Raw genomic sequence first — 25,129 nt, 5'->3', positions numbered from 1 at the left:
CTTGCTAGGTTTCAGACCTGCTTGGGACCCATTATCTCTTTCTTCTTTCCAATTTCTCTGTTTTTGAATCTCAAGCCTCTCCCATATCTGATTTAGATGCTAGTTAGCAGAGACTTTGGACTTGGAGTTGATGCTGGAATTGGTTAAGACTTCTGGAGCTGCTGGGATAGAGTGAATGTATTTTGCATGTGAGAAGGACATGAATTTTGTGCTAAAATATTCATTCATAGCTGTACTATATGTAATCAACCAAAATTGGCAACTACCCAAAGGCCTATAAATAGTAAAATGGAGGGACTTCGCTGGTGGCGCAATGGTTAAGAATCCGCCTGCCTATGCAGAGGACACAGGTTTGAGCCCTGGTCCGGGAAGATCCCACAAGCCACGGAGCAACTAAGCCCATGTGCCACAACTACTGAGCTTGCACTCTAGAGCCTGTGAGCAACAACTACTGAGCCCATGTGCCACAACTACTGAAGCCCGCGTGCCTAGAGCCCGTGCTAGGCAACAAGAGAAGCCACAGCAATGAGAAGCCCATGCACTGCAACGAAGAGTAACCCCTGCTCAGTTCAACTAGAGAAAGCCCGCGTGCAGCAACAAAGACCCAATGCAGCAAAAAAAAATTTTAATAAATAAATATTTTTGTTAAAAGAAATATATAAAAAAATAGTAAAATGGATAAATGAATATTGGTAGATCCACACAACAGAATGCTATAAAGGCTAGCATCCACTCTTTATAACTGAATGCAACAATGTAAGTGAATCTCGCAAATATCAATGAGTAAAGGAAGCCATCACAAAAGAGCATCTAATATATGATTCCATATACACAAAATGCAAAAACAGTCCAATGTAATCTATGATGTTAGAGTTAGGAGAGCGGGCATGCTTTGATGGGAATAGACTGGAGAGGAGCATGAGGGCTCCCGGAATGCTGCTCACAGGCACGTTCAGTTTCTTGATCTGAGTGCTGGTTACACAGGTGTAATCAGGTTGTAAAAGTCCATTGAGCTGGATGCTTATTATGTGTGCACTTTTCTGTACATGTATTATACTCTGATAAAGGTTTTCTTTAAATGAAGAAATAAAAATGCTTTGTATAAATAAAATACAGAGAATTCAGAGCCAGCAGGTCCAGAATAAAATAATTGTGAGTTTTTCAGGCAGAAGAAAATGATTCTAGGTGGAAAAATGGAAATGAAAGAAAGCATGAAGAATAACAGACTATAAATAGGTATGTAAAACCAAAGAAATATCGACTGTTTAAAACAATAAGAATAGTATCTTATGAAGTATAAAGTACATGTAGAATTAAAATACATGATAATAACACAAAAGATAAGAATGGGATCAATGCAAAGTATTCTACATGCTTACATTTTCCAGGAAATGGCAAAAAAAAAAGTACTAATTCATAGTAGATTCTTATTAAGTCTAGTATGTATGTTATAATCCCTAAACACTAAAAGAAAAATAAAACAAGTTATAGCCAAAGGCAAGTAAATAAAGGGGGAAAATGGAATAGTAATGTTCAAAATTGTTGATTAGTTCAAAAAAAGGAATGAAAGAAGAAAAACAAAGAAAACAAATAGTAAAACAGTAGACTTAAGTACATTAAATAGTACTTATATCAACATAAATGAACTAAATATTTTAAGACTAAAATTTCATTTAGTTTTAACAAGCATTTCCTGAAAGTCTACTGGAGTCAAGCAAGTTGCTCACTGAAGCCCTATACAGAGAGAGAAGGGAAAAGTTGCTCTACTTTCTCTTTAGATGGGTTGCATAAGGACCAGACTTTTGATACCCCCTAACTTTACCAGATCTGAAGTACAAAAGGAAACAGGAGAGGAAGTATGAGTAAAATCAGGTCACAGTGTATATTTTCCATTTCCCAAACCACCCCAGGCCAGGTCCACACAAAACTACACGTGAGAAGTTATCTTACTCAGCAGAGTCAACCATCTCTACTCTCCACGACAGTGGGAAATCCATCATCTTCCCAGGCTGCTATGGACTCGGGCATCTGAGAAGGGAACTCACCAAGCAAAGAGTAGATGGCTACAGAAGAGAGGGCTCTGACAGACACCTGTGCCCCCAACTGTCCCCAAGCTCAGCTGTCTCCTTCCCCTCAGGGCAGAGCAGATGCTTAGCAAGAAGGAAAGCTCTGGAAAGGGGTTTCCAAGTCCAGTCAAATGTGGACAAGCTTTAGGGCTGAGAGAACATGTATGTTCTGACCTTTTTCTCATAAAGTAATTTTAGTAAAGAAAACTATGAAACATTTTTTTCACTAAATTGTCCTTTGGTTCTCTTTAGAAAGCATGGGTTCCAGCTCAGATAGCTGTTTAAAAAACAGCAGCAACAACAACAAAAGCTCGTGGCATAAAACTGGATTCTTTCAGTTTTCTGTATATTTATGGTTAAATGGAGTTTATAAATGTGACTCTTGTAGTCAGTAATCTCGAAGCTTTTTTAAAAACACAAAGTTTAATATCTAGCTCAATCATTTTCCAAGTTTATCTTAGTCTTTCTGAGGGAATGTGGGCAGTTGATTGCATGGTATTGTAAGTATGACAGTTAGGATCCCAGAAGAAAAAATAGTAGCCTTAAGGGAGCAAGTTCATATTAAGAGAAGAAAGACTCATATCTACTCCCTACCCCAGTTTATTCCCTATCTCCAGGAAAAAAAAATTAATAGAAGCTGCAGCTCCAAATTTTGTACCAGTTGCTTGATTTATTTGACCGCTTTTCTAAAACACTGGTTTGATCAAATCACAAAAGAAGTCAAATTTATGTGTTTGACTTTCCCCACTCTCCTATCCTAGTTTCAACACCCGAAAAGTGCTAATAAGTTGGAGAAAAAATGGACACTATTCAAGGGGCAAGAGGGAGAGACAGAAAAGATTCAGATAATCCACAAATCTGTAATAAGTCTCAGAATTAATGAATGTAAATTATATATACATTGAGCTAGGTAAAGACTGGGGGGGCACCAAGAGATATATATATATATGTATATATGTATGTATATATATATATATATATGTATATAGATATATGTGTGTGTGTATATATATATATGTATATATGTATGTATATATATATGTATATAGATATATGTGTGTGTATATATATATATATATATATATATATATATACAAGGGCACACTATCAGTTGGAGATGTTATAAAGCTGCTCAGATATACAATGAGCTATCTTAACTTTTAGTTGTCATGTGCTGAGCATTTTCAAAATGCATGTTTATAATTTCTTAACTTACAAAGGTTTTGTTACCTTTAGAGAACATTATAAAAGTAAGTCAAATGGCATTACCATAACCAGAAAGAGGAGGGCAAAAGAAAGTTAAATACCTTAGGCCCTTTATACTTGTAAAAGTAATTTTTTTTTACATTAGAAAGCTAGCGGCTTGTGGATTTCAGAAAAGGGGAATGGGTTGCAAAAGGGTTAAAGTCACCTCAAAGAATCACTGAATTACAAACATAACCCCACTAACTGTTTTCGAGTGTTTTACGTAAAACTCAAAATTGAATTTGCCAACAGACATGGAAAATTAAATTCCCTTGAGGAAGTTGCAAAGGCTTACATTTTGCTACAGGAGAAATAGAACATTAATGGAAGTTGCACAATATCTGTCTTTTTTAATCAAAATCTCAACAGGGCCCTGAACAGTAGCATGCCTCAAAGGAAGCAGCACGGAGAGAGGAAGAAAAGCACCCCTTTGTGCAAGCCTGCCGAGTCTATTAGGAGCATGCATGATGGATGAGGGACGCGCAGGCAGAGGACAGATCACATCTTTGAGGGGCTGAACATGCATTTAGATTGTTCATCCGCTCCTGGTGATTTCAGCAGAGAAACTACCAAAATGGGTTTTTAAGTACTCTGCTTTCTAGACCTATAGACCTATAAAATGAAGAACTAGCAAGCTAAAAGAAAGGCAGTAAGGCAAGGTGGGACATGCCCTGAACCCAGAAGATGTGGTCTGGCATTGAAGCTCCGCCAATCACCAGTACTGGAATTTGCCTAAGTAATTTAACCTCGATTTTCTTATGTGTAGAAGACAATAACACTGCCTGCTTCACAGGATTGAAGTATCATTGTACACGTGAAAAGCCTGACAGATATTAGCTACCACTGCATCACCAGCTGATGCAGACATTTAATTAGGAAATGCATTGGCATGGCCAATGCAGGGCTGGGGGGTGGCATACTGCCTGGGGAATGACCAGCGGGCTGTCCCCTAGGAGACCTCAGGGAATTGCATTCATTAGCTTTGTCAATTTATCATAATACAGTGTCCGGCCCTCAGAGAGGCAGATTCAAATCCCTGATTTTTCAGCACTACGAAAATAGATCCTTTTCTGAAGAGCAAAAATCACTTCAAGCAACCTCACGGTTCTGATGTATAAAACCAAAATTGCAATCTAATTAATTTACAATGAAAATTCTACTTTGCATAGGAACAGAATACATGCTTCCATAGGTCCAGCCCATTCTCTCCCTGAAAACAAGCTTACATGGAAAACCAAACCACAGGCAGGGGGAGGAAGGTCGCTTGGGGATAAGAACTCAGGTGAGTAGGTAATCAGCACATTTCAGGTGTCCATCCCTTTATAGGCCCTCAGGTGTAATATGTCCTCAGGGCTATCTGAGAGGTGGGCCTGGCTCCTGTGATCAGGGCTTGGGGTATTGTCTATATGGCTGTCCCATCTCCATTTTAGGGGAGGCAGACCATTGAGGCTGGGGCAGGGCACATAAGCAGGAAGGTGGCAGGAGACAGAACTGAAAACTAAGAAGCATGGACTAGAGCATATGCCATCTATAAAATATGTCTACCAGAATATCTATGAATGTCTGTGACTGCCTCCTGGGCCTTACGTGGGAGAAGTTCTACAGGTTTTCTTGCCTCCAGGTTGGAAAGAAAGTACCTTTCAAGCTGCGTGCTATCTGGAAGACTCTCTCCCATTACTTAGAAATGCCTATCAATCATCTCCCCAGCTGCAGTGGCCTGAGCCAGAAGCTGATCATCCACCACTTTATTACTTCATGCCTCTTGCAGGGTATCACGACAGCACCATGGGCTGATGGGGGTGCACGAGGTGCAGAGCATGTGACCTACAGGCTCAATTAAATGGCACATGAACAGTCACCAAAGCAGAAAAAGGTGGGCTACCAAGTTCTTGTGAGTTTTCCAAAGGATTCTTGAACTAACGAAGCAGTTCATTTATTATCACTGGGCTCTAACCTTTCCATTTAAATGCCCTCATGTGCCTGTCAAGTTCACTGCTGGCTTGAAATATAGCCAGAAGACAAAATGATCGACTGATCTAACTTTCCAAGAACTACTGTAAAAAAATGTTTCTACTAAAGGGTCTTTTTTTAAAATCAGAGGCTCATACCACTGTCAAAAAAATTGTAATCCACAGAGGACTTTATTATTGTTCACCTACTTGAAAAGTTAGTTTAAAAAGAATAATAATAGCCAACCAAAAGAGATGAAAAAAAAAAACCTAATTGCACCAAACAGAAAGGAAAAAAGAGAAAAAATTAGGAATATTTGGAATAACAAACTACATCCATTTAAACAAGACAAGAGGGAAGTGAAAAATGTTTCTGATGGTAATAATAAATATTTATTGAGTGATAACTATGGGCAAAGCATTGCTCTAAGCATTTTATATGTACTATCTCATTTAGCTATTACAAAATCCCTATAAAGTAGGTACTGTTATCCCCATTTCAGGTGAGGAAACCAAAACCAAAGAGATTATAGTATTCCTTTTGAGAAAGAAGACATTATCTTCACTGTTCCTTTAGGTCACTTTTTATATGAATAGTAGCACTCGAGGACAGGGCAAGATTACACATTCTGTGTTACGCTAGGTCACAAGGCCTCACAACTTGTCAAATCCTACACAAATCCCATCTGACCAAGGCAGCATGGATTGATCTTTAGGAAAACCAGGAACATTGTGGAAACCTGTTCTGTAATATACGGGTCAAGTCATTACCCTAAGATGAAATGCTGCATTGTCAAGAGTTCAAGAAAGCGAAACTGGTGGACTGAGTTCTGAGGAGAGCTGCTGTTTCACTTCCACTCTGAAGGCTAGTAAGATATTCTCTCATGTTGCTGGGCAGCGGCAACGAGGTGCAGCTCCCAGTTAGCCATGTACGTGATCATGAGGGTTTATCAGGATGTAACTCCGTTGTAACTTGAGGAAGGAGACAGATCCCAAAAAAAACTATCTCTACAACTTATGTCAAAGAGTGCTCTGCCTATGTTTTCCTCTAGGAGTTTTATGGTGTCCAGTCATATATTTAGGACTTCTCAAACTATGTTGAATAAAAATTGGCAAGAATGGGCAACCTGGGACTTCCCTGGTGGCGCAGTGGTTAAAAATCCACCTGCCAATGCAGGGGACATGGGTTCGAACCCTAGTCTGGGAAGATCCCACATGCCGTGGAGCAACTATGCCCATGCGCCACAACTACTGAGCCCATGTGTCCCAACTACTGAAGCCCATGCACCTAGATACCGTGCTCCGCAGCAAGAGAAGCCACCACAGTGAGAAGCCCGCGCACGGCAACAAAGAGTAGCCCCCGCTCGCCGCAACTAGAGAGAGTCCGTGTACAGCAACGAAGACCCAACGCAGCCAAAAATAAATAAGATAAATAAATTTATTTAACAACAACAAAAAAAAAGAGTTCAAGAAAGCTTGGGAGAATTCAGTTAGCCGGTTAAGTCAGTCTTGGTCCAAGCTTCTGACACCACATTACAAAAGGGCTCCTCTGTACAACATCCAACAATAAGAATCAATGGACCTTGAATTGAGATGAGTAAGAGTCTGAAAGAGGGTGATAGGACAGGCAGCTGGCTGAAGCTTTTCCTCCCACTACAGCTAAATATTTCATCTGCCTCAAGCAAGTGAAATTGACCAGCCCACACCTAATTAAACTGCATAGTGATGGTGCTGACAGACACATAGCCTCACCAGTAGTCAGCCACAGAAATCAATAGCTGACATTTGCTCAATGAAATACAAATTGAGATTAGCTAGCTTCCCTTTTTATTCAGCAAATTCAAGTCTGCGATCAATTCCTGTGCCTGTGTAGACTATGGAAATTGGTTTTAAATGGATTTGTTTCTTCCTTAGCTAATTACAGTACACAAGTAAATTCATAATCAATTGCTACCTCTACTTTTACTGTATACATTTCCATGAGCAAAATAAGTCTGTCAAAGATGGATATTATGATGTTTTTTACAGAGAGAAGCTACTAAGTGCTCCACATACATTGTAATATATCAGCTAGTTAATGTTAATTTAAAAGACTGTCTTATTTGTCGAACAAATGTGAAACCTCCCCTGTGGTTACTAGTTAAGCGTATAAAAAGTTCTCAGTTTTATCAAGAGTCTACTTGGAGAAATAGAGCTTTGCAGAGTGTCTGGCACATTATAGACAGTGCTCAGACAATGTTAGCTGTTATTGATGTAGTGGGTGGTGTACAATGAGTAACACTGGAGTCAGGAAACGAGGTTCATATACTAGATCCATCACCCTTTTGTTTGGGTTTTCAAAATTTCATTTTTAATTGAAGTATAGTTAATTTACAATGTTGTGTTAGTTTCAAGTGTACAGCTAAGTGATTCAGTTATCATATATATGTGTATATATACATACCCATATGTATATATATTATTTTTCAGATTCCTTTCCATTATAGGTTATTATAAGATATTGAGGATGGTTCCATGTGCTATCCAGTATAGGTCCTTGTGGTTTAACTATTTTATACATAGTAGTGTGTATATGCTAATCCCAAACTCCTAATTTATCTGCTCCACCTCCACTATCCCCCTTGGTAGCCATAAGTTTGTTTTCTATGTCTGTGAGTCTGTTTATGCTTTGTAAATAGGTTTGTGTGTATCTCTTTTTAGATTCTACCTATAAGTGATATCATATGATATTTGCCTTTGTCTGACTTACTTCACTTAGTATGATAATCTCTAGGTCCATCCATGTTGCTGCAAATAGCATTATTTCATTCTTTTTTATGGCTGAGTAATATTCCATTGTACAAATATACCACATCTTCTTTAACCATTCCTCTGTCAATGGACATTTAGGTGGCTTCCATGTCTTGGCTATTGTGAGTAGTGCTGCTATGAACACTGGGGTGTGGGGTACCTGTATCTTTTCGAATTAGAGTTTTCTCTGAATATATGCCCAGGTGTGGGATTGCAGGATCATATGATAGAGTTACAATATCATCACTCTTGACTCAACAGTTCCAATCCTGGGTATATGGCCAACAGAAGCAAGTGCCACATCCACCAAAAAACGTGTAAATGTATTCACAAAAGCCAAAAACTTGAAATCACCCTAATGACCATCAACTGTAGAGTGGATACATAAATTGTGGCAAATTCACAAATCAAATACTACACAGCAGTGAGAAAGAATGAAAAGCATGGATGAAGCTCACAGACATAACTGTGAGCCAGGCTGTACTGTTCCATTTATATAAAGTTCAAGTACAGGAAAAGTCAGATGGTGAAAGACGTTTGAATAGTGGTTTCCTTGGGAAGAGTTATTGCCTGGGAAAGGTGCACGAAAAGGAGCCATCAAGGGAGCTGGAAATGTTCTATTCCTTGATCTGGGTGGTGGTAACATGAGTGTATACATATAAAATTCCATCCAGCTGTAAACCTAAAATTCATGTACTTTAATGTTATATTGTAATTCCTTCACTGACTATATGACCTCAAACAAATCATCCTCTCTAAATCTCCATTTCCTCATCTATAGAATGGGGATGATAATATAACTACCTCCTAGGATAATTATGAGGTATAAATACAGTAATTCATGTAAAGCATTTAGCATGGAGCCTTGTATACAATGAGCATTTGATAAATGTTGCCCATTGTGGTCTCTCACTGAGAATGCAGTCATCAACAGGCAGGATTCCGGAGTTATAAATTGCTTGAGGAATCATCCTTAAGGTAGAAGCTAACATCACAAATGCATGTGAACCTGGTTTTAAGAAAAACAAAGACATCTAATCCTATGTTTATAAACTTGAGGGAAAATTTTAGATTCTCAGCTTCTAAATATTGTTTCCCACAGAATTCATTTACATAACAAATTACTCTAATGAAGTTGAAATACTATTCAACGTAAACCAAAAGATGGGTGTACATTTCACTTTGAAGGTATGTCTCGTGTAATTTTAGGTACACTCGTTCATGTTTGCTCTACTCTCACTGAGGCCTAGACCACCGATTCTGGAAAGCTGATGCTTGGGGCCACATACTAACTCTGAAGACACCACAGGACCTGGAAACCGATTTCTACAGCAGTGATTTTCTACGGAAGGCCAGCAGCCAAAGGAGTTTAAAGGACTTTCTGGCGTCTCGCCTGAGCGTAGGTAAAGAATGAATTACTGATCATGAAAATGGCTGAATTACTTCTTGGGCAAGTTTAGGAATAACAGCAGGTTGATTTTATCATGACCATTGCTGCAAAATCTCTAAGGTTATAGGACTGAATATGAGAACTACAAATTTAAGGTGCTAGCTAGAATAGCAGAGGAGCCTTTAGAAATTAGAGTTTCTGCCTGCAGAAAATCTTGTAGTATTGGGAATTCTTTTTGTTTTTTTTTTTTTTTTAAAGATCACACTGCCACAACTTGTGGAATCTTAGTTCCCCGACCAGGAATCGAGTCTAGCCCCAGCAGTGGAAGCGAGGAGGCCTAATCACAGGACCTCCACGGAATTCCCGGGAATTCCTGTCATTAGACATTTTTCAAATATTTTATAATAAATAATATAATGTGTCCACCCATTTTTAGATACTTCTATGAACCAATAAAAGACTGATGTCATGAACCAGGGAAGCGTGGAGAACAATGAAAACACAGTCACCCTGTAAATGTGTCGAGCAACGATGGTGGGTCAGTGGCTCCCTCAATAAGTCCAGCCTGTGGATGTGGTCCTCCAGCCTGGCCCTCCTTCTAAATCCACTAGAACTGTGATAATGGAAAGGTTGTACAGCTTCTCTGCCCAATACCGTAGCCACTAGCCACACATGGCTAATGTGACCAAGGAACTGAATTCTTCATTGTACTGAATTTTAATTCATTTAAATTTAAGCAGCCACATGTGGCGAGGGATTATTGAATTGGGTGGACAGTTCTTGCCAGTCAGATCTTGATGAGCCCGGACACTTCCTACTGGGGAGATACTAGTGTCCTGCCGTTGCAGATCCAATTCTTCCCATGGTCTGAGCCAATCTTGAAGCCAACAAGACATAATCCAGATCCTTCCATCCCATCACCCAACCTTGCTGCCCCTGGATCTGGTCAGCTGTTCACCTAAGCCTTCCAGTCACTCCATTGGGCATTTGATCTCTCCTTTTGCCCCCGGTCTTCTGCCTCAGTGTCTGCCTAGCTTCTTGTTCACAGCTAAGGGAAGAGTCCTGTTGGGAGCTCTAACCCAGATGACTGAGGCCTTAAAACTCTCTCTAGGTCCTGCCATCCCTGCTCCCTGCAGCCCTGCCTCAGATGGAGCTGCAGCCGTGAATGGGCTGAGTGCCCAAAAGCACAACATCACCAGTCATCTGTATTTGGTTTTCACCCATTGCCAGAATCTGCCACTGCTCTACCCACTAAGCACCAGACAATCCTCTCAGATGTTAGGCTAGAGAAACGGTTTGGGTTCCCCCAGCCCAGTGGTGCCCGTCCACAGCTTCTTCTTTCTCCCCATTGGGCCTATGGTTACAGCTGGGGTCCAGATTCTTCATCCAGCCTAAAGTTAAATTATGTTCCCAGTAAAACTGTAAACACTTAACTGTATATGAACAGCTAGATGAATATTTTATTTACATTCATAAATGATCCTAGAAAATAAAATATATGTTCACTAATTATATTTGTGGCAATAAAGGGCTCTCATCTAGAACTCTTTGGTAAAATAGCGTGGATTATATAAAATCATCATGTACTCTGACATTGACTATTATCGTAATTTAGGGAAACGTCTGTCAAAACCAGGAGGCTCGTGGGTGCAGCTTGGCTTACAAATGCTTGACAGAAACATAAATGTGTATATTCCCCAGACGTAACTGTCTATATGAGTTGCAGCATTTCAGAATGAAGTGGCTATTTCTGAGGCATGTGAAGGTGATTCATCCACTGAAGGATGATTTAATTCATCATTCTGTCCAAGAAGTGTGGAACGTGGCCCTGCTGGCCTGCAGTTTTGAACTCTGTCATATATACTTGGCCACCAGCACTTGGGGAGGCATAGGCTTGAAAATAACATCCTTTGGATTCTTAGTGTTCTGGCTGGAAACCCATATTTCTCAGCTGGGAAAAGTGAGGGCAACGGGTACTTGAAGAGAGTACAGTCCTGTAGCTGTCTTCATGATGTGATGAAATGCCTGGATTAACCTTTCAGGATCCTTAAAAGCTTTTTGTTCTGAATGATCTGAAACAACTTGGAAATAAAGTGAAATAGTTTTAAATGTTTTAAATAACCAGAATGCTACATAGCGATACACTTAAAAATGCAAACAGCATTCAGTTGTCCAGAGACTAGTTTTCTAGCTGTTTATTTTTTTCTTCCTCTGGATTTTCTACCAATGACTTGTACCTCCACCTGCTGGTGCACTGAGGAAATGAAATGGGAATAAAATCCAAGCAAGTAAATTAAACGATTTGCGAGAATCTCTGATACAGGTTTGGTGGGAGAAATGGTCAGAATTACAGTCTAAAATGAAGTTTCTGAAGATTATCGGGTTATGGGGGCGGGGGGTGGTGCTGTGATGAATTGGGATATTGGGATTGACATATGTACACTAATAGGTATAAAAGGGATAACTAATAAGAACCTGCTATATAAAAAAATAAATAAAATTCAAAAATTTTTTAAAAAGATTATCGGGTGTATCCACTCATCCTCTGTGTTATCTATTAAAAGTGAGATGCAAAAAACAACTTAAAATACCTGCAATAAACATCTTATGTCCAGTTGTCAACATCTAATTCAATTATCTTGCCATCACCCACGTGGCATCCCTTCAACACTCCCACTAAAAGTTTTACAAGAAAATGCAGCAGACAGTTGACGTATAAACCAAATCATAAATCGGAACAGCTCATGAAGTCAAAGACAGAAACATCCTCAGAAATGTAAATCGGTCCTAAATCTTCAGCAGGCTCATAAAATAAGTGTGTAAAAACCCTACTAAAGCTACGCTACAGCAGAACATTTTAAAAGCATGGACTCCAAAGCCAGACTTCCTGAGTTGGAAATCCAGCTCTACCCCTTACAGCTGGGTGGCCATGATCAAATTACTCCAACAAGTCTATGCCTCAGTTTCCCCATGTGCAAAACGGTGTTAAATGACAGTACCTACTTAATAGCATTATCACGAGGATTAAGTGAGTTAATACTTGTAAAGCACCTGGAACAGTTGCTGACACATGGTGAAACTTGTATAAATGCTCAATAAATAAATAAAATGTAGCTGTTGCATACTGGCAGGAGGAAATGTGATGGTTATTACCGAGAAACGAGAAATGGTATTTTCTCATGGTGAACACATTGCCTTGATCACATTGTTTGCTAAAACTGCACCTTGAGCTATCATGGATTTAGAGAGCTTGCCTATTATTATAAAGAGGAAACTGAGGTAAGGGAAGAATAAGCTGGTAATTCCCTAAATAGTGAATAAACAGTAGGAGTTCCAGGAATTTGATTTTGTTTTGTTTTGTGTTTGGAAAAGGCTTATTTACCATTAAATGATCTGGAAAGATACATTTACTGTAAAATCTTCAAGTTTTAAGATGACACTAAAATTGTCCACAAAACAAAGTAGCACAATGGAACTTGTAAAAACAAGATAAATTTATCCTAATATAAAATGTGATATTTATGTGATATATTTATGTGATATATTTATCCTAATATAAAATGTGATATTATCACCTGACATAGTCATACAGTTGTGATGTATATTCTGGTTAAACCACACCTTCATTCATCCATTCAGTAAAAAATTGCTAGTACACATTTGATGCCAGTGATTCAGCATGGAACAGGGAACAAATAATAAACAAGCAAATATATAAAATAATATGAGGCAGTGATAAATGCTATGACGGAAAATAAAGCAGGGTGGAGAGTGGCAGTGACAGTGGGGAGAAGCAATGTGCAGTTAGGAAGACCTCTTTGAGGATGGATATCTGAGCAAAGAACTAAATGAAGGCAGAAAGCAAACAATATGGGTATCTTGAGAAAGAACTTACCAGGCAGAGGGAACAGCAAGACACTGAGGTCTGAAATAAAGACACGCTTGGTCAATTCAAAAAAAACAAGAAAGCCAATAAAATGACCTAAATTATCAGGGGAAGAGTGGTAAGAACTCAGATGGGAGAAGCAGCCAGGAGCCAGATAATACAGGACTTTATGGGCCATGCGTGGCTTGTTTACAAACACGGCCCCAAAATTCTTTAATAATTTTCCAATGTAGACATGGGGTCTTTGTCCCATTCCTTTTAATCTGGTGGGCTTAAGATTGCTTGGACCAGTAGAATATGATGGAAATGACTATGTCTTTCTGAGGTTGGGTCATAAAAGAAGATGGGTCTTTGTCTTGTTTGTTGGAGCATTCATGTTTGCAACCGTAAGCTAGCATGTGACTTTCCTGAGGCCGCCATGCTGTCAGAGAATCAAGCCATGTGTACTTCCCATCCCCAAGTCTGCAATCCTAGAATTTCAGTCATCCTAGTTACCACGCCAGACACATGACTGAATAAGCCTTCAGATGATTCCAGCTCCCAGCCATCACATCTTCTCAGCTAAAGCCTCAGAAACTGAAACAGGCACAAGCTATGTCCCGTCCAAAATGGCCCAGAGAATCCATGAGCATAATATGATTGTTGTAAACCACTGTATTTGGGGCTAGTTTGTTACCCAGCATTCATAACTGGGACACCATGATAGGGATTTTGGATAAGTGAAAAATCTTTGGAGAGTTGATTAACATAATCTGATTTATGAAGTAAAAGGATCACTCTAGTTCCTGCAGGGAGAACAGACTGCAAGAGGGCAAGCATGCAAGCAGAGAGGCCAGTTTGGACCTACTGCAGTTGTCCAAGCAAGAGATGATAGTGCCCCGGCTAGGGCAGCAGCAATGAAGATAGTGAGAAGAGCTTTGATTGACAATATAGTTTCAAAGTAATTCCAATAGGATTTGCTGATGGATTGGAAGTTGCGTGTGGGAAGACACAAATCAAGAATGACACAAAGGATTTTGGACAGAGCAAGCAACTAAGTTAATAGAGGTGTCATTTCCAGAGCTACAAACATTAGAGGAAGAGTGGGTTTGGGGAACAGAAATCAAGAGTTCAGTGTTGAACATGTGATATGTTCATTAAACACCCAAATGGAGACGTGGAAGAAGCAAGTAGGTATACAAATTTGGAGGTCAGGAGAGAGGCTGTTTCCGTAGTACTATGTTCAACTCTAAGTGCCTCATTTTAGGAGAGATATATACAAACTAGAGAATATTCAGAAGAAGGGGACCAGGATGCAGATACTTTTAAAAGCCATACCATTTAAAGTAAAAAATGTTGAAGGAACTAAACATAGGGTGGGCAAAAGTATCTATGATGGTGAAGAGGCACTTGAATCAGTAGGACATAGCATCAGGACTCATCTCTGAGAGACTAAACATCTAATGCCCACTTTTGTGGAGACTAACATAAAACACCTCAAAATTGACTATGCCTTTCCCCACAGGAGCTACCGTTCCAGAACCAGACACCATTACAGAGATTTTGACCTCAACACTACAGGAGATGGACTGAATAGCATAAGACTGTGTTGGTGCAGGATTCACTGAACAGAGCAAAGCCAAAAAAACCCACACACCCCTCAAAAATAAATAAATAAAATTTAAAAAGAAATATCAAAAAAAGAAAAAAAATCTATCCCCATATGTTCCCAGCAAATGGCATACTGGCCTATATGAAATTTACCTATTCACATGCTGTTCCCTTCTGGAATACCCACAGGGGGGAAGTTATCCTTAGTGCTCGTGACACTAAGTTATTTTAGTATTAATAACCACAATATTCTGATTTTTCAGTATTTTAATCTTTTGCATTAATAGAGGCAGTTTAGTCGGGTGAGGAAATCTGGGGCTTCCCTGGTGGCACAGTGATTGAGAGTCCGCCTGCCAATGCAGGGGACTCGGGTTCGTGCCCCGGTCCGGGAAGATTCCACATGCCGCGGAGCGGCTGGGCCCGTGAGCCATGGCCACTGAGCCTGCGCGTCCGGAGTCTGTGCTCCGCAACGGGAGAGGCCACAACAGTGAGAGGCCCGCGCACCGCAAAAAAAAAAAAAAAAAAGAGCAGGAAATCTAAAGCCAGAATTCCTGGGCTAAGATCTTAACTCCAACACTTGGGCAAACTACTTAAACTCTCTGTGCCTCAGTTTCCTACCTCATTAGATTTATCATGGGGAATAAATAAGTCAATAAATAAGTCAATAAATGTATTTAAAATACATAGAAACAGCTATATAGTCAGTGATTAAAAATATTAGCTCTATTCAGCAGCATTCAGAGTACTCCGATCTATGCATGTACAGTTAAGACCCCTTGTTCAGTTTTTTTTAATTATGCATTCGGGCATATAATATTATGACTTTGAAAGCAAGAACTTCAAAGTCACAGGTGTGAACTTACCCTCTTGCTTTGCAATCATTCCAAAAAGTGCTTTCTTGATATCAGAACTGTTGTCATTCAATTCACTGTCTCCTTTTCCACTATCTCTCACACTAAACATCTGGATTTGAATGTGTCCTGGAAGTGAAAAGGAAAAAAACTACTCTGTTATCCATAAAAATGTACAAAATTTCAAACCCATGGCTTAGAGATAATGATAAATACTCTGCAATTACCTTAAACTTGCAGTAGATTTATCCTCTCCCCACAGGAATGGGGAAAGAAAAGGACCTGAGACGGAACCCTGTTTAAAAAGAGGTGTGAGAGCAGCAGTTAATAATATTTCACCCTTAGATATCAGAACTGACAGAGCAGGTACAGCATCCCTCATCTGCAGTGCTGCAGGAAGACACCATTTAAACCCTGATGGAAAGGGATTCGAGCTGGACCCATAAGGAAGTTACCAGGGGCCGAAACAGCAGGAATAGACATGGGCCTCCAGGAACACATGAGCATCAGGTCTCCTCCTGCTCTCATCGGTGAAGAATTTTTCCTCTCAGATAAAAAATAAGTCCCGAAAAATTAGCCACTTTAAGTCCCAAATCTGATCAGGCACTGAATTTTCATAAAGCTCCCAGCGTGAAAATTTACTGAATGCTAACGAGGACACTAAGAGAGCTGGGGGTGTGCTACCTGGGCCCAGGGGATCTCGTTCCTCTTCCGAGGCGAGGAGCATAAGGACACCGCACTGTTCCCGGACTGGGAAGTCTCGGCCGACTCGTTCTCCTACGCCTCTGAGGAAGTGGAAAGCGGCGGTGTCTCCACGAAGAACCTTGGGTTGAACCTCCCAGGATCAGCCCCTGATGTCCTGCAACATGGGCAAGCCTGGCCACTGCTCGCATGGCACCTGCTCTGTCTGTGCTCACAAAGCCTCTTCCTCCGCGTCCTGGCCTTGCCTGAGCAGGAACAAGTCACGGTGACGATGGCCACCGGCGGAAGGCCGCAGCCGCTGGTCAAAGCCCCGACCACAACCACGGAGAGGTCAGGGTGCCGTCCTGCTCCATGCGCCGTGCGCCGTCCCGCGGACACCTCCCATTCCTCGTTTGCCGGCGGAGGCGGCCGTGGCACCAGCACCACCTCTCCGCCAGGTGGCGCCGAGTGCGCGGGCACGAGGAGCAAGGTGGCCGTGCACTACCGGGCCGGCTGGCCTCCGGCAAGCACCACGACGGCCGCCGTCAGCGGGTCGGCGGGCTGCGGGGACAGGCGGCACTGCAGGGACAGCTCACCCGTGGCCGGGTGTAGCGCTAGCGCCCCGGGGCCGCAGTCGCTCCGCGTTGAGGTCTTTGTCCGTGTCCCTAGCCTGCAGTCGGGTCAGCAGGTAGCCCAGGGGCGCGTCCCGGGGCAGAGGGGCCTGGGCTGAGTCACTGACGAGCGGCGGGGTCACCAGCCGAGGAGCGTGGTCGTTCTGGTCCTCCACATGCAGCCGCATCACGGCCCGGCCCCGGAGCGGCCGAGAGCCGCCGTCGAGCGCCTCCAGCCCCAGCCGCAGCTCAGCCAGTTCCTCGCGGTCAAAGCACTGTCGTGCGTGCAGCTCCCCGGTGACGGGGTCCAATGAGACGTAGGTGGACACGGAGCCTCCAGCAGCCAGTAGGTGACCTGGGCGTTGCGGCCCGGGTCCGGGTCCCTGGCGGCCACCGAAGCCAAGTAGGCCCCGGGCAGGTTGTTCTCACTCACCGACACCTCGTAGACCGGCCGCGTGAAGAGCGGCTCGTTGTCGTTCTCGTCGCTCACCCGCACCAGGTAGGGCCGCACGGTGCGCAGCGGGGGCGCGCCGCGGTCCTCGGCCACGAGCGTCAGGTTGTACTCGGCGATGCGCTCGCAGTCCAGCGACCCCGCGGTCACCACCAGGTAGCTGCCCGCGTAGGCCGGCTGCAGTCGGAAGTGCTCGTGCCCATAGAGGGCGCAGCGCACTTGCCCGTTGGCTCCCGAGTCCCTGTCCGAGGTGCTGACCAGCGCCACCAGGCTCTTGCGTGCCGCGCCGTCTGGCACCAGGGAGATGGCTCCGGCCTCTGGCGTCCCGGGCCCGGTCGACGAGGTCGCGTCCGCACCCCCGAGAGCAGCGGCGGCGGCGGCGAAGGGCGAGGCGACAGGCGCGCCCGGGGCGGCCAGCGGGGTGATGGCGATGTCCGGCGCGTTGTCATTGACGTCGCAGATGCGCACGATGACTTTGCAGGTGGCGGCGCGGGGCCCGGGGCCGCGGTCCTGCGCCCGCACGTCCAGTTCGTAAGTGTCCTGGCGCTCGTAGTCCACGGGCCAGCCAGGGTGAGGCGGCCCGAGCGCCGGTCGAGGCGGAAGAGGCGGCGCGCCTCGGGCTGGGTACGGGAGCCGAAGGCGAACACCACGTCGCCGTTGGGGCCCTCGTCGGGGTCCGCCGCGTCCAGGTCGAGCAGTAGCGAGCCCACGGGCGCGTCCTCTGCCAGCTCCACCTCGGCCACGGCGCCCTGCGGGAAGGCCGGTCTGTGGTCATTCGCGTCCAGCACGCGCACACTGAGGGCGGCCGTGGCGGAGCACGGTGGGCAACCTCCGGCCTGGGCCACCAGCTCCAGGTTGTAGGCGGCCTGGCTGTCGCGGTCCAGCTCCTGCAGCAGCACCAGGTCGGCGCACTGGGCACCGTCCGCGCGCGTCTGCAGCTCCACGCGGAAGGGGCTGTGCGGCCAGGCACACGCTCTGCAGCCCATTGGCCTCCACGTCCTCGTCTATGGGCACCTCCAGGGGGATGCGCGTGCCCACGGCCGCGCCCTCAGACACCTCCTCCGGGATCTGGGCCCGGGAAAAGCGTGGCTCGTGGTGGTTGACGTCCCTTACCTCCACCTCCACGTGCACCAGCCGGAACTGCTCTTGCTAAAAGCTTACCACTTTGAAGGCCTGGCCGCACAGCCGCTCGAGGTCCAGGCCTGCATCTCTGAGGACGGTCGCCCTCTTGCACCTGGACCAGCGAGCTGTTGATCTTAATCAGGCGGAACTGGCTTGGCACCTCGCGCTGGGAATTAAACAGGATGTGGTCAGACAGAATACCGATGAAGGTGCCGAGGGCTTCTTCCTCAAAGGTGAGGAAATTGACAGTTTCTTTGCAAGACCCTGACACCAGAAGCAGCAGCAGAAGAAGCAACAGGGACCCCAGTCCAGCCCTGTGTAAAGTGTCAGCGGGGAACCTGAGTCTCCAGTGAGACATTCCTGTTAGTCAAAGGGAAAGAAAAGCACCAACAATCCGAGTCTCTGCGCTCAGACTTCCAGCCTTCCCAAGGCCTCCTGAGTGCACAGTCAGGAGACACTTGCTGTCTTAAATACTTTTGATCACTAAACCCTCTCTGCTATATAATCGCTTTTCTCTGCCTGGGGCCCAAGCAAGCTTTTTCTGAACCCTACCGGGGAGGTTACTAGGGAAGAATATGCAAATTAGCATCCATCTGGACCAATCCACAGTCTCCCAGCCTCTGGGTCATGTTCTTCCCTTGAAAGAGCTCACAGAAGGGGCTGGAGAGCTGAACAGTGGCCAGGGCAGTGCAGGGGATCATTAAGATCCCTACAGAAGTTTACACGATAAAAACGCACCCTGCTTGCTTTGCTAGTGTACCCGAATCTCACTTTGAGAGTATGCACAGGGGACCCGCAGCATCTTTATTCCTTCCTGAGCACACATAGTCCTCGGACAGAGGCACAATTGCTATTCTCCTTTACCATTTTGAAACTAATGCATATATGCATCCTTTGCCACCCACGGTTATCCATCTATATTGGGTTATCATTTCCTGTATTGAAAGATTCTGGGGGAGCAGCTTCTCCAGAGTCAGGCAGTCTCTAATCAGAGAAGAACTGTTTTCCAAAGTAATCATTTCTGAATAGCTTTTCCCAAGCAAAGAAACCATTAATGATGAAATTTCAGCCCCTTCATCTCCTTTTATGTCAGTAATTACTTACACATGAAGACTCGGTGTCAGTCAGGGAGGTTAGTCAGCCACAATTCACTGCAAGGGATAGTTAAGGGTAAGAAAAAGATTTAGGGAAATACATTGCAGTCAGTCTCGTTAGAAAATTGTTATACACCAATTATTTTTTAAAAGCCCTTGGCTGAAGAAAACCGCAGGTGGCCTGATAGGCTGAAGGCTAAAGAAACATTAAACCATCTGTCTAAAGCACAATAGTCCTATATTAAGTTCTCTTTATGTGTGAAGTGTTCTAAATGCTAAACAGTCCCACATGTTAATGATGACATTGTTCCTCGTGCCATGGAGCCGTCATCAAGGCAGAGTGTCCTTTAACCAGTCATCTTGAATAAAATCAGTGAGCAGGCTAAGCTATTAACATGCCCAGGCTATTCTTAGCTCCTACATGATCTGTAATGTTATTGATTCCTGTAGAGACATGTCAGTAAATGACTTTTTTTTTTCCTTTCACTCTTAAGAGGGAGGTGCACTTATTTTAGCACCAGGATCTGTGGACCGAGTTCTGAAACTGAGCCACCTTTGATGAGATAATTAATTTCCAGGGGTTTTAATTTAGTGGAGCATTTGGCAACGACTCTAATTATAAGTACCAGTAACCGATAGAGAAGTACAGTGGGGAGCATGGCTTGATTTTCATCAGGTACTCTGAGATCCTAAAAAGAGAAAAAGCTTCATTTTGTTTACCTTAGATTTTTTTAATTTAATGTTTTAATGTAGTATAGTTGATTTACAATGTGTTAATTTCTGCTGTACAGCAAAGTGACTTAGTTATACACACATAGACATTATTTTTTTTATATTCTTTCCCATTATGATTTATCACAGGATATTGAATATAGAAGGACTGGGAGTTTGTGATTAGCAGAGGTAAACTATTATACATGTGGTGGATAGGCAACAAGGTCCTACTGTATTTTAGATTTTTAAAATTTTGCCTGGTGAGGCATTCATCTGAGGAAGGAAACAACTCTACTTCAGTTTAGTGAGATTAGATTTCTTTCTTTTTTTTAATTTTATTTAATTTAATTAATTAATTTATTTTTGGCTGTGTTGGGTCTTCGTTTCTGTGCAAGGGCTTTCTCTAGTTGTGGCAAGCGGGGGCCACTCTTCATCGTGGTGCGCGGGCCTCTCACTGTCACGGCCTCTCTTGTTGCGGAGCACAGGCTCCAGACGCGCAGGATCAGTAATTGTGGCACACGGGCCTAGTTGCTCTGCAGCATGTGGGATCCTCCCAGACCAGGGCTCGAAGCCGTGTCCCCTGCATCTGCAGGCAGATTCTCAACCACTGCGCCACCAAGGGAGCCCGAGACTAGATTTCTTGTTGGTCAGTATCCTCAATGGTATTAAGACAGTTTGCTTTCTTTCTTAGAACTGAGTACTCCAAGGAAGCGTCTGGTTATTCAGTCTTTGGGTCTCAGGGAAAACAAGAGGATCTGATCCCTTTACCCAATTTCTTCATTCCTAGATGCCCCTTATCAGAAGACTGAAAACTGATTCGGCCCATGCATTTTAAAAGGCACATGCTTCCATGCACTTTAGCCAGGAGAGGGACCCATTTCATCACAGTCCAAGTCTTGGCCCTTCTCTCTCTCGTGGCACACGGTCCCTGCCAAGCCTGGCTCTTGCCAGTTTTCAGCGTCATTCTTGCCATTCACGATCAGATAAACTGCTCAGTATCCTGAAAATGAAGACTAGTCTATGACTCTATCTACTGAACATCAAAAGACACAGATAAAAGATTTTAAAAGTCAGGCAATCATACACATTACTTCCACAATGCTAAACAACTGGCCACTTAATGTTTGAAAACATCCACCTATGATGCTTAAATGCTTGATTGCATTTTCCCCACTTCGCCTCCAGCCGTTTGGCAGCAAGGAGACCATCTATGATAAGGAACGTGCTATATTGTCAGAGACTCATTATTAGCGTTAGCTTTGTTTCCTAGTAAACAACCACGTTATTAAAACACTGCTTTATGAATGAAAGACAGCTGGAGTTTCAAGAAAGAGACATTTTCTGAAGCAAAAATCAGTTCTGTGCCAGTAGATTGACAAGCTGAATAATATAGAAACTGCATGATCTGTCCCCTTAGGATGTGTCATCGGGAAGCCGTGTTTACAGCCTTGAGCCCATGGTACTCTCATGTTCCATTCTGTTGGCTCTATTAGATAAAAATCTGTCTCAATATTAAAAGCACTGTGGCAGAAATTTGCTTTATGTCGCTTGTTTTCCCATTTGCCAGCATATTGCCAAACTATACTGCCACCACTACAGGAAGACCAAAATGTGGATAAAGCAGCAGTTTAGTTTCAAAAGGGATGAAGTGGGGGGTGGGGGGATTTGGTTGAACTCCCTACAGTGTTTACTTTTGTTCCTAAAACAAAAGCACCAGACATACTAGTGTTCCCCCAAAATGCCAGAAAACCAGATCTGTAAAACAGGATTTGCATTCTAATCATTTTAATAAAAGATTTTCTCTTTTGCTGAACAAGAGACTCCAGCGTGCCCCTTACACACTGAGGCACGCTGGACAGAAACTAAGGTAACTTTCACCGTAAACATGGGGGAAAATGGTCCCTAATTCAAAATAGTGCCTGTGCCTTTGCATATTCCCCTTTTCCTATTACATAAAACTAATAACATATTTAGGGGAAAAACTGAAACCACAGGAAAATCCCTAATGTAAATATTTGGCTAGATTATGGTGTTCACACTTGAGAGTAGGTATCAACTTCTATAGAACCTTAAACTAACAGTTCCAGAAACAGTTTTTGTCCCATTTAGAATAAATCACTCTATGTACTATGTGAGACCCATTTTCATTTCTCAACTGAACAAACATTCTGGAGAAAAGGTTTTAATGAGCAAAACATTATCAAGTGCAATGTTGCTGTCTTAAAGCAGCACGTTCTAGAAATTGAAGCAATGAAGACTGTTTGAAAGGAAAAAAATCAACCTAACAACTGGGGTTTTTCTTCCTATTTTTAAAATCATACCTTGAGGGCTTCCCTGATGGCGCAGTGGTTGAGAGTCCGCCTGCCGATGCAGGGGGACACGGGTTTGTGCCCCGGTCCGGGAAGATCCCACGTGCCGTGGAGCAGCTGGGCCCGTGAGCCATGGCCGCTGAGCCTGCGCGTCTGGAGCCTGTGCTCCACAGCGGGAGAGGCCACAACAGTAAGAGGCCCGCGTACCGCAAAAAAAAAAAAAAATCATACCTTGAAAAAGCTAAACTCATTCTTCAGCAGGATGAGCCCCCCAAATTGAGAGTAACTGTTTTAAGTGCTCGCATAAGAAGGGTCATTATATCACATTCCTGTTACCCCACTGACCCCATTAGGTCTTGACTGTGCATTCATTTATAAGAAAAGTCATCAGCAAATTGCTGGTCTTTCTGGAAAATGATTTCAGGGAAAATAATTCATCTCTGAAGTCAGCCAAAATACTGTCTACAAGCGTAGCCTAGAAACAAATGATATTTATCAACTACTTAAGTGCTTGAACCTAGACAAAATCACAGGGAACCACTATAGAGTATCAACACTAATCATAAATTCCCCTTAACATTAAACAAGGATTTAAATGACATAATCTTCACTTAGAAAAAAATTTTCCCATAGGATCATTATGTTAATAATGATATTATCAAAACTATGTAATCTTAAAATACAACATAAAACTAGTTTTTAAACTGCTGATTTTATTAGCCTAGCTCTATGAAGGAAATTAAGTCAATGAATAATGAAAATTATTTTACCTTTTTGGTTCAGGGATACCTCAAACCCCAACTGAGCCAGAGAAATTGACTTTGGTACTTGACTTCGGTCATTGGCTCAAGGACCATACTTTGGATTCTTACCACTCTATAGGAAAAAAATTATCTGCCCCCCTCTCAAGAATGTTGCAAAGCAAGAGAAAAATAAAAGAATATGGACTAAGGAGTAACTTTTCATCTGTGCCTTATTTTATCTTCATCTCTCTTCCTCTCACCTGAACCTCTCTATTCCTAATCTAAAACAAAGCTTGTGACCACCAGTAATCAGAGCACTTTGGGGTCCTTTTTTTTTTTGGCTGCATTGGGTCTTCATTGCTGCATGCAGGCTTTTTCTAGTTGCAGCGAGCAGGGTCTACTCTTCATTGTGGTGTGCAAACTTATTGCGGTCTCTTCTATTGTGGCGGAGCATGGGCTCTAGGCGTGTGGGCTTCAGTAGTTGTGGCACGTGGGCTCAGTAGTTGTGGCTCACGGTCTCTAGAGCGCAGCCTCAGTAGTTGTAGCACACAGGCTTAGTTGCTCCGCAGCATGTGGGATCTTGCCGGACCAGGGCACGAACCCGTGTCCCCTACATTGTCGGGCAGATTCTTAACCACTGCACCACCAGGGAAGTCCCCACTTTGGGGTCCTTTATCAACAGATATTTGATCAAGTATTGGTGATGCAATATAGCTCACAGCCTTGTAGGAGAAAATACTTAAATGCTAAAAACATAAAGCCATCAGCGTTCAGAGAAGACACAGTGCCAAATGACTTGGAGAAAGTTATATCAAGTGCAAATAGGAAGAGATCTCAGGCTTTACAGGTAAAGTCAGAGTCAGCCAGAACTGCCAGGGATGTAGAGAACCCAGGAGTGATGTTTACAAGCTATGGAGAAAGGCAGGCACAGAGCTTTTTATGGCGACTAAATATACCAGTTGGTCGGAATGGATGGCTTTAGGAGGACAAGCCTGAATGGGTGGCACAGTTGAGGAGGACCTTGATGTAAGCTAAAGAGTTTAGACACTTTTAAAGCAGTAGTGAGAAAGTATTGAAGTTTGTGGAGAAAGAGCTTTTTGATATGTATTCTATTACAGTAGCTCCCCCTTACTTAAGGGGGATTTGTTCCAAGACCCCCACTGGATGCCTGAAACAACAGATAGTACTGAACCCTATTATATATTCTATGTTTTTTCCTATACATATATCCCTATGATGAAGTTTAATTTATAAATTAGGCACAGTAAGAGATTAACAACAATAACTAATAATAAAATAGAACAATTTTAACAATATACTGTAATAAAAGTTATGTGAATATGATCTCTCTCTCCTTCTCTCTGTATCAAAATATCTTATTGTACAAATTTCATGCCTTTTCTATGCTCACTAAGTACTTCTCGTGCACTGTAGCCATAGCTTTTGCAGTTTGAGACGCAACAGCAAAACTAGCACAAATTTCTTTTCCCTTCTTCGCAATTTCATGGATAGAAAATTTATTCATACCATAGATCTTAGCAACCTCAGCATACAGTTTTTTTTCTTTCCTTATTAAGTGAGGCAACTTTCACCTTTTCACTTAAAGCAAGCACTTTATGGCTTCTCTTTTGCATATT

At 42.9% G+C, this 25,129-nt stretch overlaps 1 protein-coding gene across 1 annotated transcript in view; it reads right to left on the bottom strand.

Moving 5' to 3' along the window:
* Positions 1-18,990, bottom strand: part of LOC116742939 (protocadherin-8-like) — a 46,612-nt gene extending 27,622 nt beyond the window's left edge. The window contains 7 exon segments of the mRNA XM_032610894.1: positions 15,780-15,896; positions 16,452-16,552; positions 17,045-17,390; positions 17,393-18,070; positions 18,073-18,479; positions 18,481-18,729; positions 18,731-18,990. Coding sequence (XP_032466785.1) covers positions 15,780-15,896; positions 16,452-16,552; positions 17,045-17,390; positions 17,393-18,070; positions 18,073-18,479; positions 18,481-18,729; positions 18,731-18,990 — 2,158 coding nt within the window.
* Positions 18,991-25,129: the final 6,139 nt, after the last annotated feature.

The sequence above is a fragment of the Phocoena sinus genome, chromosome 18 (genome assembly GCF_008692025.1).
Source record: "Phocoena sinus isolate mPhoSin1 chromosome 18, mPhoSin1.pri, whole genome shotgun sequence".
In the NCBI taxonomy this organism is placed as follows: domain Eukaryota; kingdom Metazoa; phylum Chordata; class Mammalia; order Artiodactyla; family Phocoenidae; genus Phocoena; species Phocoena sinus.
The sequence above is the reverse complement of the archived record's forward strand: the minus strand, read 5'-3'. Positions and strand labels throughout refer to the sequence as shown.